The sequence below is a fragment of the Cyclospora cayetanensis genome, unplaced genomic scaffold (assembly GCF_002999335.1).
Source record: "Cyclospora cayetanensis isolate NF1_C8 unplaced genomic scaffold, CcayRef3 CcayRef3_contig_3, whole genome shotgun sequence".
NCBI lineage: Eukaryota > Apicomplexa > Conoidasida > Eucoccidiorida > Eimeriidae > Cyclospora > Cyclospora cayetanensis.
Genome location: NW_020312258.1, coordinates 461,850 through 476,914, shown reverse-complemented (window position 1 = coordinate 476,914; position 15,065 = coordinate 461,850). Strand labels below are relative to the sequence as shown.

The 15,065-nt window shown below is 54.2% G+C and overlaps 1 protein-coding gene across 1 annotated transcript; it reads left to right on the top strand.

Annotated features, from left to right (window-relative positions):
- Nucleotides 1–3,679: 3,679 nt before the first annotated feature.
- LOC113147618 lies at nt 3,680–14,545 on the top strand (the record flags this gene model as incomplete). The annotated part of the gene is made up of 6 exons (XM_026338742.1): nt 3,680–3,732; nt 6,041–7,169; nt 7,356–7,479; nt 13,325–13,353; nt 13,584–13,848; nt 14,433–14,545. Coding segments are annotated over 6 exons (1,713 nt in total), but the record flags the coding sequence as incomplete, so codon positions are not given.
- Between the last annotated feature and the right edge of the window lie 520 nt (nt 14,546–15,065).

Genomic DNA, 15,065 nt, shown 5'->3' with positions numbered 1-15,065 from the left:
TCCCTCAAAACCTCAGTGACAGCAGACGCAGCAGCAGCAGCAGCAACGACGCTGGCCATGCGCCTCCTCAATCTCCTTCTCGCGCGGCAGAGGCAGAGGCCTCGTACACGATTACAGACGACCGACACCCCACACAGCCTCAAAGAGACTCCCCTCCCCAGCAGCAACAGCCTCTTGAAAGTCACACACGCGACGCAGGCTTCACGCAGTCCAGCAAGAAGAGCTTGGAGGGGCATTACCCTCTACAGGCGCAGCTGGTATTCTCTCCTGAGTGGTGGGAAGCGCAGTCTCAGCAGCAGTCTCAACAACTGCGACAAGTGCACCAAGACGTGCCTCTTAGGGTGACTCTGCCGCTTTCTGCGACATCCTTACTCTGGCCGAAAGCATCTTATGACAGCAGCTGCAGCAGCAGCAGCTTCTGTGACAGCTCGTACGGCGTCTTGCCGATTGGGGGCATGAAGAGCTGTGGGGCCTTACTCCCGACGGCATCACATTGCGCAGTTGGCGTGCCGTATGAGGAGAATTTGCAGCAACCTCGGCAGGAGGGCAGCAGACTTTTGCAGGAAGAAAGGCAGCAGCAGTACGTCGTGGACTCAGCGAGCTACCGCGAGGCACGACGCATGTCTCCTGGCATCCTCCCCAGCACAAGCCGCAAAAGCAGCGCATACGACATTGTCACTGACCCCACAGCCATGCGACTCCCCGTCACCCCCTACGATGTCGCCTCCCCCGTCAGAGTGGCTCGACTCAAGTGCTCCTCCAGCCACGCAGAGAGACAGCAACAACAGCATGAACCAGAGGATGTGCTGCTGCCGGCACAACCAGGAGATCGTGTGTTGAGGCCTCCCTTTTCGTGCTGCTGGCCATCACACACCGCTACCCCCACTGACGAGCAACAAACGCAGAGAGAGCGCTCCGTCGAATCCGTTTGCCCGTCGTCTCTCGGTGAGTCGAACCGCTTGATACACATATATATACATATGCATATATATATATATATATGTATATACGCATATATGTATACACACATTATGGTGTGAATTTGGCAGCTAGATATCTGCCATCCATGGCAGACATCGTGCTTCGCCATGGTGTTGGTGCAAGGGGACAATTTATGGGGCCGTGGCATTTGCCATGCGACGCAGCCGAAGAGGCCTCTTGCTGCAGCAAGAACTGCGTTCCGGTTGCCCTTCTGAAAGAGCTGCTGCACGAGGTGGACTCTATACGGCTCAGCGTGACGGCTGCCGCTGAATTCCAACAGCAGATTGTGCAGCAGCAGCAGCAGCAGCACCTTTTCCAACTGGAGCAGCAAAGACACCAGGCGACCAGCACGTGCCCCCACTGTAAAGACAAGGACTTCTACGCAAGTGCCGAGAACGCCACAAACTGTAATCCCATGCCGCGCAAACACCACCAGCAGCAACACGAGCAGAAACAGCCAAACGACCTGGAAATCGTGCCTGCTGTCGCATCCTTTGAAGCGCTCTTCAACGCTCTTCCCCCTTGTCACCATCCCTATCAGCCTCCAAACCCTGGTACTTTCGTGGCCCTCCCTACGGCGAGTTGCGGCTAGTTCCTCTCTACGCGCACTCCACCCCCGATCTGCCGATGTTGCTGCTGCCTCCCCTTTTGGCTGCCACTCTAGTGCACGGCCTTTCACTCTACCGTCACCACGCTACCCCTAAGCCTTTGCTCTGCTGCAGGAGCTCCCTCCTTCTGGCCTCAGCGGCTGCCTCTAGGGCAATGCAGCCTCCTCAGGAGGCCTCGCAGAAGGCCTTCCACTTCTGCTCCTAGCGATAAAACGCGGCGTGGCTCACAAGACACCGCCGACGAGCTGCAGCACCTGCAGAGGTGTGCATCCGGGAGCGTCGTCAGGATACACAGTGGTGCAGGGCAGCGAATGCGACAGGCTGCAGCTGCTGCAGTCTTAAGGCACGTACAGCAGCAAACAAGTGCAGCCGCAGCTGCCGTTGCAAAGGCTCAGGACCCCTAATGAACCCTCCGTTGCCAACACAGAGTGGGTGTGCAGCCCATTTGCCGCACATTTTGCTGTGTGTGTGGAGAGAGAGGGACAAACTTTCAAACTGCAGAAAAGGCCCTGCGCTGTCTCAGATGTCGCTGTGACACCAAAGGCGCATCCATCAGCAGCAGAGTAGTGCCCCTTTACGGGTATGATTGCAGCCACCCCCTCCCTAGGTTTTTGTGCGCGAAGCTGGGGAGGCAGCAGTGAGATTCGCTGTTTTTGTTGACAAACTTGACAAGACACCCAAAGGCATCACTTATTTTTGCATTCCTTTTAATGCCGAGCAAGTGTCACGCGATTGTCACAAGACAAGTCCCTTACTCACCTCTTGACTCTGGCACACAGCCCTTTCGCCTGGGCGGCTGCCACTGCGCTGCTTGCTGTTGCGTGTGCTGCTGCTGTTACTCCCCTTGGTGCTCTTCTTACGCATGCGCTTTTCTTCCTCGAGGCTGCCTGGCGTCTTCTGGCATCCCGTTTGCAGCAGAGGGACTACCCTTTCAGAATCTGGAGCAGCAGCAGAATCTGGCAAGGGAGATTGCTTCTGCTGCTGCTGCTGTTTTTTGCGCGGCTTTGCTGTCGGAGGTGTCGCGCCGTCCGGCGAGGCGCTCTTCTTCAGTTTCTTTTGCTTTCCCTGCTGCAGTTGCCGTTGTTGCTGCTGCCAGCGCAGCAGCAGCTTGGCGCTGATGACGGTGTCTATCACAAACGGACCAGCCTGCACTTCTGAGGCGGCGAGACCCCTTAGCGAATCAGGGAGGGAGGTAAACACTTCTTCGTGCAAACTGCTGCTCTTCCGCGCCCACATCTTGATGGGCAGCAGTTGGAGCAGCTCTCTGTTGTGGTATTGTGGCTGTGGTAGCAGCAGCCGCTGCAACAGGAGCAAAGGAGCAGCTAGCCAGGGAGAGTGCCAAGTCCAAGGGCTGCCGCTGTTGCTGTAGCGGACGAAATTGCCAATTTCTTTGCTTGCGCTGCTTGAAGCCATCGGTGTGGCGGCGGCAGTTTTCGAGGCAGGAGACGCTTCCCAGTATTTCCCCTGAAGGCTCTGTGCCGCCTCGGCATCTTCCTGCAAGGACTGCTGCGGCAAGAAATCTCTTGGAGTGGCGGCGAGGTGTTGCACGCCATAGAGTGCGCGCCAGAGGAAGGATGCCATGAGAACCGCATGTTCTGTGTGCCGCTGCTGCTGCTGCTGCTGCTGCCTCTGCAGCTCACAGCCAATGACTGCAGCAAGCTGCAACAGCAAAGGGGCGTCATAGAATCCCAAATGGTGGTAGCAGAGAGTCGTTGCTCCCAGCAAAGCGGACGTATTGAGGCTCTGCTGCTGCAGCAGCTGCTGCTGCTGCAGGTGTACGAACACCTGCTGCCTCACGAGGCGTCTGAGGGGGCCAAGCCAAGCCCCCATTCTTACGGTGCTGTGGAAGGCGAGCACAGCAGAAGCGGGAGTTGCTGCCGCTGCAGCTTGCAGCAGCAGCGGCAGCAGCCTCCGCAGCAGTTCAGCGTCGCATAAGCCGCTGATAGCGAGACAGTGCAAAACAGAAATGAGGTGTCTGGCTTGCTGTTGCCGCTTCTGTGGGGGCAGCTGCAGCATCTTCTCATGCAGACGGGAGGACTGCTCCATCAGACTGCTGCAGCAGCAAGCGAGCAGCAGATCGTCTCGCAGCTTCAGCCGCTGCAAAGCGAGCAGCAAGTAGGAGAGCTGGTGCAACGGCGCAGCGGCAAGCTGCCTGCTGCTGACGAGGTGAGCGGCTAGAGCAGCGACAGCGGCAGGATCGCAATAGCCAAGCATCGCCAAGTGATACAGCGTGCTGCAGCAGGCAGCAGCAGGCAGCAATGTCGCTTCAGAACGAATCAATGTGCATGCAGCAGCAAGCAGCGGAACGTCCACGTGTAAACAGTCGGAGAGGCAGCGGATAATCGCGGCTACATCGAGAAGCGTCTGCTGTCGCAGCTCCTGATGCAGTGGCTGCTGCTGTCGCACCAGCTCGCACTGCTCCTGTGGATGCTGCTCCTGTTGATGCTGCTCCTGCTGATGCTGCTCCTGCTGTTTTTCGACCAACGGCAGTACAATGCGGGGGAAATGCCTTTGTGGAAACATGTGTCGGTGGACAGTATTCTGCTGCTGCTGCTGCTGCTGCTGCTGGTGGAGGGCTTGCATTGTCTCTGTAATCCAGCTGCAGATCTGCTGCGCGAGACGAAAGTCTTGAAGGCAGCGAAAGCAGCTCACCAGCTTGAGGTACCATACGGCCTCATTCCACGTTAAAGGCGCTTGTGCTGCTGCTGCTGCTGCTTCTGCTGCGCATGTTGATGAGCTAACTCTCCCCCCTCCTGGGAAATCAGCGAGAGACACATTTTTCGGTTGAGATGCTGCTCCTGCCGCAGAGTTGTAGGCTGCCGCAGTCGCAGCAGCTTTGCCTCGCACATGCTGTTGCAGCAGGAGGAACAAAGCAGCAGCTGCCTGTTGCTGCGCGTCACAGCCTCCAGCAGCTGCTGCAGCAGCTTCTGTAGGCGGAAAACGTGTTGATCCTGCTGCGACAGCAGCAGCTGCTGCTGCTTCTTCATCTTCCCCTTCCCAATGCAGCGTGGTGGCATGTAGTGACGTTCGGAGATCCGCAAGAGCAGCAGCGTCCGACGCAGGTGCAAGAGTAGCTGCGACAGGGGGTTTGCGGTGTACGAACACCAGACTCAAGTAGCCGTGGCAAATCTTTGCAGCACTGCAGAAGTCGCCTTGCAGCAGCAGCGCATGCGCCTGCTGCTGCAGCAGCAGCCAAGTGCGGGTGCCACTGCAGGGGCGGCCGTAGCATCCGAGCAAGAAAGCGATTTCAGCAGCAACAAGTGCTCGTTTTTCACACTGTAGCAGGCGGGATGTAGCTTTATCCAGTTGAACAGGGAGTAGCTTGTGCAGATTGCACGAAGCGTCAGCTGCTGCTAGAGCTCCCTCCGATCCACTTTTTCCTGCTGTCGCTACAGCACCATCGGCCACACTTGTTCTTGTTGAAGCCGTTATTTTTGTTATTGTTGCTGTTGTTGTTGCTGTTGTACCTGTTGTTGTACCTGCTGTTGTTGTTGCTGCTGCTGCTGTAGCTGTTGTTGTACCTGCTGTTGCTGCTGTCGTCGCTGCTGCTGTAGCTTTTGTTGCAGAAGGATTCACGGACAGTGACGTATGGCCACCTGCAGGAACGAGCACAGGAGCATCTCCTTGACGCTGCTGTAGAGACAGTGCTGTTGTAGATCTCAGCAGCTGAAACACGAGGGTTTCAATTTCATGTACTGGAGCAGTTTGGCAGACGCGACGAAGGTCGTCTGTCAAGCGATCCACGGATTCATGCGGCTGCGTAGGTCTTTTTCTTTGAAGTTTGCTTGCGCTGCATGCGCTACTCTTCTGCTCGAGATTGATGAGCGAAGACGAGGAGGCGTGGTGAAGCGGACGATAAAAAGCATTGGGAGTGTGTTTCGTTAATGCAGCCCCTTCCGCGTGCAGGAAGGTCCTATGCAGCTGGCTAAGAAGCCTCCAGTACTTCATTGCTCCTTCTCCTGCTGTGGCTGCTGCTGCTGCTGCGCTCAGCAGCCCGAGGTGTCTGGTTCATAGTTTTTGCGGGAAGCATACTTCTGCATCGCTTCTGCCTCTGCAGGAACAGAATTTCATGAGTGTCGGGTTTATTGCAGCCACAGGAACTCCTTTCCGAGCAGTATCCGATCCGCTTTCCGGTGATTGGGGCCCTCCTTGGGGGCCCCCCCGGTCTGCAGCAGCAGCACTCTCAGTCAGGGAACGCGACTTCTTGCGCTCTCTCTATGCGTAAAGTTCCATATTTTTCGTGGAACACTCGTGAAAATCATTCCAGTTATAGCATGGATGCGGAAGAAGACGAGAAAATGCATGGCTTTTTATTTTCTCTCTCTTTTTGCACTGCGATTCATAGCAGCCACGCCAGAGCGCAAGAACCCGAAGCCGGGGCTGCCCGACGACGCTGCATGTCGATGGGGGCTTTTCCCTCTGAATAGATGCCCACGGGATGAGTGTTGAAGTGCATTACCAGCTTCAATAGCTATTTCTCCCCTTGGCAGTAGCAAAAAGACGAATCTCCTTCCTGCGGCAGGCAGTTGCAGCAGCACAATGTCAGCCCATCTTGGTCGTGTCTTGGGTGTGCAGTCACATGTCGTGCAGGGGCATGTGGGGGCAGATGCATTCACCTTCCCGTTGCAGGCTTTGGGACTAGACGTAGGGTGTATATACACTTGTCAGTTTGTCGATCTGTTCGTTCATGAGGGATCGCAACTCGAGCGGCAGCAGCTCTCCACCATCCTCAAGCACTTGAACGCCTCCTCCTTCCTGCCTCCCGCTGCCAACAGCGGAGAAGACACGGAGAGGGCCTACGAGCCACCCTTCAGGTACATTGTCTCCGGGTTCGTGGGGAAAGCAGATTTGCTAGACGTCACTGCGGACTGGCTAAGCCTCCTCAGAGCGGCGCTAGGCCCCCGCAAGGCCCCCCTCTACGTTTGCGATCCCGTGATGGGGGACTGCGGGAAGCTGTACGTACACCCCGGGTGTATAGACAGCTACATGCGCAAACTGCTGCCCTTGGCAGACGTTATTACCCCCAACCAATACGAAGCGGGCTGGCTGCTGGGTTCCTTGCAGCAACAGAAACAGCAACAGCAGCAAGATCCACAACAGCAGAAGGAAGCAGGCTGGCGCGAGTGTAGTTGCCCATCCCTCCCCATTGAAAACTGGGGTGCTCTCGTCACCGCCATCGACGCGCTGCATGCGGCAGGCCCCGAAGTGGTGATCATCACATCCGTCGAGTTTTCTGCTCCTGCGGCAGCGCAAGCCCTCAACATCCTTGCTGCCGCGGAAAAGCAGATCCAACAGCCGAATCAGCAACAGGGGGAGCACTTGTTTGTTGTTGCATCCCGTCAGCAGCGGCCAGAGCAGCGCTGTGCCCCCCCCGAAGGCAGCAGTACTGCTGCAGAGGGCTTAAAGGACGACGAAACACCGAAAGAACGCAGGGAAGTCCTCTACGCTCTAGCGATTCCAAAAGCAAAAGGCTACATCGGGGGGGCTGGTGATCTTTTCACTGCTCTCTTCACGGGGTTCTTCGTGAAGGAGCAGTTCCACCTTGGTCGGGCGCTCCAAAAGACTGTTGCTGCAGTGCAGGTATGTTGGCTCTTGCAGTTTTTTCTGAAAAAATACACGCCCTAGTTGGTGCTGGTGTGTGAAGCATCGGCCTGCTCTTGGCTTTGCTCCATGAAGTTTACCCCAGCTATCGCATAATTTGGAGTCTCCTTATTGCTGCAGCACACCTCGACGTCGAAGCGTGTTTATGCTCTCTTGCTGCTTCAGGCTGTCATTGCAGATACAACTTCTAGGTCGCCACGTCCTCAGACGGTTGATGCGGTGACGGCTCAGGCCTTCCTCTTAAATCCCCCCGCATGCTGCATTCGCAAGCCTATCCTGCTGCCACGTAATGGCAACGATAACTAGGGCGATAATCGATATAGGGGGGATGAGGGAGATCGTGACAAAGCGCGACTCGGGGATCCGTGTCTTCCAGGGGAGCACCCGCATTCGTAATGTCTTGCGGAAGCGGCCGCTCCCTTCCCTTCCCTTCAGTGTTATAGTGTCTGGACATCCCTTCCCATTACTTTGGCATTCAGTTCCTCGCGCTGCAAGCGCGTTCACCAGTAGCTAGCTGCAGCAGCAAGGACGCGTGGGAGGTGGTGACCTTAGCTGCGTCAATGTTAAGTGTCGCGACACGGGATCCTTTAGAGGCGTTCATACACAGAAGCACCAGAGGTCTCCCCCAGTAGAGCCTTTCGCTGTAGCGAATGCAGGTGCGGCAACTGCGTGCAAATGCAAGCGGCTACAAACCCAGATGCCTTACGTTTCATCACACACCTCCTCGAGCGCCACGCTGCGCCTGTTTGCATGAGAGCACGAAGTCCTCAGACACACCCCTGATTTTGTGCAATATGACTTGGGTAGAGGGCTTGGAACCTTCTCCTCTCCGTAGTCTTCTGCCATGCTCTGGCGCCGCTGCTCACAGCTGGCGCCTCTTTTTTCCGCTGTGGCGCCCGCGGTCCCAAGTGCTCGTGTTTCTTGAGAAACACCCCGATCCTAGGAGTCCAACAAGCAGAGAAGCGCATGGATGCAAATTCCCTGCATGCCTTCGAAGCTGCCTATACACCTCGCAGTCCGCTAGGGGCCCCTCGCCGGCGGGCGGCGGCATGGTCATGAACCTGGAGGGGGCGAGGAGTATATCCCTTGGTTTTTTTTTCAGGATATTTAATATGTTTTAGTTCTTAATAGCTGCCAGACACGGACGCAAGTGTATCCATCTTCTTCGGGGGGGGGGAGGGGCCCTCCAGCTGCAAGCGCTCGAGTACAACCCGCCTTTCCCCCGCGTTACACGGCCTTTGGGATTCCCCAGATCGCACCTTTATTTTGGAGATAAATGCATTTGACCGCCATTTACCCAGTGCAGAGGAGGCGAGACAGCAGGCAGCGGCAGCAGCAGACGGGCTCAACGCTGTTGACCCTTCCGGTGGTTCCAGTGTCTCGGCAGCGCCACCAGCGGCGCCCCCATCAATTTCGCGTGCGCTGATGATACTCGCTCTCTTGCTGGCTGTGGCTGTTGCCGCTACGCAAGACACAGACGCTGCCGCTGCTGCTCCTCCTCTGACGACAGTATCTGGGGATGCCACCTCCCGCGACCAAAGTGGCCCCACAACTTTGAAAGAAGAGCAGCAACACCAGGATCGACTCGAACAGGAGGCGCTTCTTCCCACGCGGCAGCGGCAGCTGGCTGGCGAGCTGCAGCAGCAGCGGCAGCTTCTCACTGCCTCCCGCCTCGGATCACTAACTGCAGGAAGAACGCCGTGTCTTGAGTACACAGGAACAACTCCTGCTGCTTCTCCTGACGCGGCTCCCCGGCGGCGTCTTGCAAGAGTCGCCAATGTAAGACGCTTTCGTGGGCTTTTGCAGGATAACAACCTCTCAAGCAGAAACTCTGAAAGACGAGTCTGAGGTTCAACCTGCTTTTCCTGTGATGCGGTGCAGGTCGCCTGCACCAACGGCGAGTACCTCGATGGCGTAGGCTATGAGGCTGCAACTGCCGCTGCTGCAAATGCATCCACCAAGGCTGTTCCTGCTGCAGCCCCCACGGAAGAAGTTTTGCTGCCTTGCGTTGCAGACTTATCGCCGTGTTGCTGCCGCCTTCGTGGGGGCAGCAACACGGCGATAAGTTTGCAGCACAGCGTTGAGTTTGCAGCACAGCGCTAAGTTTGCAGCACAGCGTTGAGTTTGCAGCACAGCGTTGAGTTTGCAGCACAGCGCTAAGTTCGCAGCACAGCGCTAAGTTCGCAGCACAGCGCTAAGTTTGCAACACAGCGTTGAGTTTGCAGCACAGCGCCAAGTTTGCAGCACAGCGTTGAGTTCGCAGCACAGCGCTAAGTTTGCAGCACAGCGTTGAGTTTGCAGCACAGCTGCATCCAGCTGCGTGAAATACCTCTCTGTATGGGGGTGTCGTGCTGCTGCCGCAGGATGGCATTTGCCAAAAGTGCCCTGCTGGTTCATATTCAACAGTTGGCTCAGTTGGATTTCTTTCGTGCATCCAGTGCCCTCCTGGTAGCTGGAGCAACGAGGGTGCACCTGTATGCGAGGCTTGCCCTCCCAGCATGAGTAAGTTTCTGCTTTGTCACCGCTGGCTGCTAGTTTCTGCTTTGTAACCGCTGGCTGCTAGTTTCTGCTTCGTCACCGCTGGCTGCTAGTTTCTGCTTCGTCACCGCTGGCGGCTAGTTTCTGCTTTGTCACCGCTGGCTGCTAGTTTCTGTTTTGTCACCGCTGGCTGCTAGTTTCTGTTTTGTCACCGCTGGCTGCTGCTGCTGCTCTACAGGCGCTGTGGCTGTACTCTCTGGCGGCAATTCTTTCATGCTGTTGATTGGTGTTGCTGTTGCTGCTGCAGCAACTGCATCCAGCGGATCAACGTCGGCTGACGACTGCTTCTGCCTATCAGGTAAGGCAAGGGCAGCTGCCTTTCCTTCAGGCTGCCAGTAAGGCACACGCTCAGGAATCAACGCATGCGCACCTAGGCAAACTCTTCTGTACATGTCTATATTATACATTTATTCATGTGAATTCCTGCAACTAGCCCAGCAGGTGTTGGCGCTAGCTTGCCTTAATAATAAGGGCCTTCTTTTGCGTGTTATAGCGTGCCTGCCCCCTTTGCGGCTTTGCCGTGCTGAAACTGCGAAGTGCCTAAGCTGCGTCTAGACTTTTCAAAGAGAGAGACAGAGACAGACAGACAGACAGAGACAGAGACAGACAGACAGAGACAGAGACAGATAGCGAGCTGTTAGGTTGCCGTAAATGGAGAGCGCTTCTGTAGGCGCACCGGATAAACAGTCTCTTAACAACTTGATTTGCCCATACGTGTTTTTAGAGAGAGTCTTCCTTACACGTATGAAGCTGTCTTGATCAGCTTTCACTGCATGCCTGCAGGCACGAAGCCTTCATCTTCCGATGCTTCATGTGTTCCCTGCGAAGAGCCGTTAGAGTGGTGTATTCGCACTTCTGCTGAGGAGGGTGGCTGGTGGTCATGGAAGTCTGTCTGCGGCGATTCTGCTGCAAAAGACAGCCGTGGCGAGCATCCCTTTTGTGAGGAAGTGGGGAAGGACAGCGCAAAGCTTGAATTTCGATATGCATGCAGCAGAGAAACATATTGCACGGGTACTCCAGAGGAGCCATGCGCGGATGGCACGGATGGCGTGTTTTGTGGCGACGTAAGTCTGTTGCCAGTACGGCAGCGGCTGTTTCCGTTGCTGAGATCACAGACGGAGCTAATGCTGTTTTGAGGGGTCCCCCTACCCCTTGCTGGTTCCTCCCCCCGTTTGCGGTGCAGCAGCAGAAAAAAACGGTTCGGCTGTCTGTACACTCCAGTGCTGCCGCCGTCACGACAGCTTCAGAAAGAGAGACGCATAAGTGGCTTTCTCTCCAGGTGTTTTTTGTTCGCAAATCCGCTGCCTTGTGTTTTTCGCAGTGTGCCTCTGGCTACAGTGATACGCTGCTCTTTCCTTTCTATCGCGGCTGTCTTGCTTGTGGCGCGCTCCAATACGGACTGCCTTGTGGCTTATTCATTTGTGTCTTTGTCTTGACGGGTGTTTCCCTTTGGTGGGTGAGGCGCGCTGTTCTCTTTGAAGATGCCTCGCAGCTTATTTCCACCCTCAGGAGTATCTCCTTTTTCTGGCAGCTCATGTCCAACCTCCCGTAAGCGTATACACGCAGCCTCGGGCCCTATACGTGTTGCCTTTCTTGAGACTGTTGCTGCGGCTTGTAGAAATCTTCAACAGCCCTCATATTCCCCTTCTTGACAGGCGCTTTCTGCGGCTTGCGGCTTAAACCCTGCCGATGGCAAGCGCTCTTCGTGTTTCTCCTGCCGCTGGTGTAGCTTTTGCTATTTCTTTCTCCTTTTTCTTTCTATCTCTCTCCAGTTCTCCCTTCATCTCTGTCTCTCTCTTCCCACGTATGCGCGCGTTTCTGCTGCTAATGGTCGTGGTGGTAGTGATGGTCCTGCAGCTGCTCGCACTGTGTGCTGGGATGCTCGCGAATAGGAGATAGGGATATTAATCATTGTGGTCGTGTTTGAAGCGATGCTGCTGTACGCGTTTGCAGCCCCCTCCTACACACCGTATCGTCGCAACAATGGCTTATCCTGGGTGCCTTCTCACTTGGATTTCCACTCCCACAGCTGGTGCAGTGCCTCGACGGAGTAAGGATCGCCGTGCAGTCGTGCACTGCACGTCCATCGCGGCTTTCCTCTATCGATAAGCTTACGGTTTATATAGATATATGTGTGCATGCATATAGATGTGTGGAAATACATGTGCAAATATGTGTGCGCATATACATAAATGTGCCTATACATAGGTGTGTATGTGTCTGTGTGTATGTGTCTGTGTGTATGTCTGTGTATGTGTTTTTGTGTGTGTATGTCTGTGTATGTGTCTGCATGTCTATGTGTATCTCTGTATGTCTGTGTATGTGTCTTTGTGTAGGTCTATCTGTGTATGTATGTATGTCTGTGTATGTGTGTATGTCTGTGTATGTATGCCTGTGTATGTGTTTTTGTGTGTGTATGTATGTCTGTGTATGTGTCTGTGTGTATGTGTCTGTGTGTATGTCTGTGTATGTCTCTGTGTGTATGTGTCTGTGTGTATGTCTCTGTGTGTATGTCTCTGTGTGTATGTGTCTGTGTGTATGTCTGTGTATGTCTCTGTGTGTATGTGTCTGTGTGTATGTCTGTGTATGTGTTTTTGTGTGTGTATGTCTGTGTATGTGTCTGCATGTCTATGTGTATGTCTGTATGTCTGTGTATGTGTCTGTGTGTATGTGTATGTGTCTGTGTGCATGTGTGTCTGTCTGTGTGCATATGTGTCTGTGTGTATGTCTGTGTATGTGTCTGTGTGTGGTCGACCCTCTTCAGTGTGTGGCGTGCCGCGCTTTGCACAGCTTTAGCTGCTGCCCATGGCTTTTGATATCCTTTTGCTTATTCTGTCTCGTGCCTGCTTTTTCTTACCGTTTCTTCTCCGCCGTCAGGTGTCTTTCCACTGCCCCACAGCTGCTCTTCTGCCCCTGCTCTTCAAAGCCTTCCCAAGTTTCTCAGAAAAAGCATTTTCTTCTTTTGCTGCTGCCTGCATGCGCTGTCAGAGAAACAGTTGGGCCTCTCTAGCAGAGAAGCAAGTGGTCGTTGCTGGATTTCTTCCTTTAGCCTTGCTACCCTTTGCCATCGTCTTAGGCCTTTTCTTGCATGCACTGCATCAGCGAGATGCGGCGAAGCACCAGGAAGAACTGGACAGGCAGAATATTGCGAACGACGCCTATAGGAACCCTCTGGAAAATACTCCTGAGATCGGTCTGTTTCTGCCTAGTTCATTGTTCCTCACGCCCCCTAGCCTCTCTGAGATCGCAGCTTCGAACTCCTGAGCTGTCAGGCAGTCGACTGCGCTTCCTCTACAGGGGGTCAAGGTTGAGGGAGACAGTAGGAGGGAGAAAGAGGGCGAGGAAAGACGGACGGTTCAGGGGAAAGCTTGAAGATCCTAGCAACTCAACACATTCCTAGGCGCGCAATCCGAGGCGTGTAGCGCCCTCCAGAAGATTTTCGTGAAGGCGTCTTAGTTAAGAAGCACACGCGGGGGGGTTATGGCCTTCTCCTTGTTTTTGTGTGTATATGTGTCAGTAAACACCATCGTGCGAGAGCGGCAGCGTCTGTTGGGCCCAAACGCTGGCAAACTCTTTGACTTGGCAGCTTCACGAACTTCAGAAGCAGCAGGAGATGCAGGAGCAGCGGCAGCGACAAGCACTGCTCCTGCTCCTGCATCTCCTGCACCAGCAGCAGCTCTTCTCCCACAAGAAGAAGCGGACGCACTCTCGGCGGAAGGCGCTGGCGGATCGACATCGCTAACTGCTCGTCTGAGGGGAGTGGCAGCGAGCAAAGCAGATAGTAGCACTGGCAAGTGGAAGAGGCATCTGCGCTTTCAGGACCAGGCAGAGCACAGTCTGGCAAAGCCTCTCCAGTTCGTGGAAACGCCTCTTCACGAGGCACTTCCTGCACCCCCTGCTGCTGCAGGGGGTGCTGATGTGGGAGCGGCAACCTTCGGCCGAGCTACGCAGCAGCAACATCCGGGGATTAAAGTAATTCAGCAAGCCCCTCAAGAAGTCTCTGTAGAGGAGGAACGCGAAACTGCCGTTTCAGTTCTTAGCGACGATGCAGACGTCGGACCACTTTTCACAGACGCAACACCGCATGGAGCGCAGTGGAAGAGACGATCCTGGATCCTCGGCTCGTGGATTGTGATGCATCACCTCCTTACTTTTTCTGTCTCCCAGTGCGTCGGCAGATGGAGTGCTGTGCTACTGCTGCTGCTGCAGCACTTGGCTGCGGTGTATAGGGAGGTTTCATGTACAAATATGTATATCTATGTATGTCTGTATATATGTATGCGTATATATGTGTGTATGTTTGTATTTATATATATATGTATGTATGTACGTGTTTGCATGTATATATGTATATGTATAGATACGTATGTATGTATATATGTATGTGTACATGTGTATGTATATGTGCTGTTGTAGCTGCCTCTGAGAGCTGCATTCTGCTGAGGCTGCAGCTCGCGTGTCAGTAGACAATAAGATCATTCAAGCTGCATGTACAGGCATGCATCTTGCTGCAGTGTCGTTTGTGCTGGCGATTGTCGTGCTGATGCATGTCTGCTACAACTACCTGCGGTGGTCAGCACACGCCAAGTCATTGACATCTGCGCTATATGTATATATGTGTATATATATGAATGTATATGTATATATATGAATGTACATGGATATATATGTATATATATATGCATATATGTATACGTGTCTCAGGACCTTGTTGTTCGGCTTGTGCTCGCGTGACGCCTCCCAGATGCAGCCGGTGTACAGCCACCTGCTCTCCAGCTCCAGCGTATCCTTATCCATGGCTAGCTGGTTTCCTGTAGGGCTAGGCATGCTTATTCTTTGGACCATCGTCGTGCCACTCATCGAGTTCTCGCTTTTATGTTGGGGTCGAAGAAATGGGAGGTCTCTTCTTGAGGAGTAAGACGCATGACAGATATGTATATGTTCATATATACATATATATTTGCATGTGTATATATATATAGATATATGTGTATGTCTATGCGCATACACCTATATGCATATACAGTGCAGGAACGTTGAGATTTATAGCTAGATATCCTAGTTTCTTCAGCAAATGGTTCCCACCTGCCTTCTCCCTCGCCCCTCCCCTCTCCATTTCCACGTTGGTGGTATTTTTCTTCGAGTTCTTTCTAAAGGCGCGTTCTTTATCTGCACCGCATAACTGCCGCCAGCCTATTGTTATTCCCCTGACACGCGCTTCCCGTGTGTATCAAATATCCCTCTGTGGGATGGCCTCTACCCTATGGACTGCGTCAGAGAGGCGCTCTTTCGCATGCCCTCTGTACCCGCTGTCTCTCCGTGCAGCAGCTGCAGAAG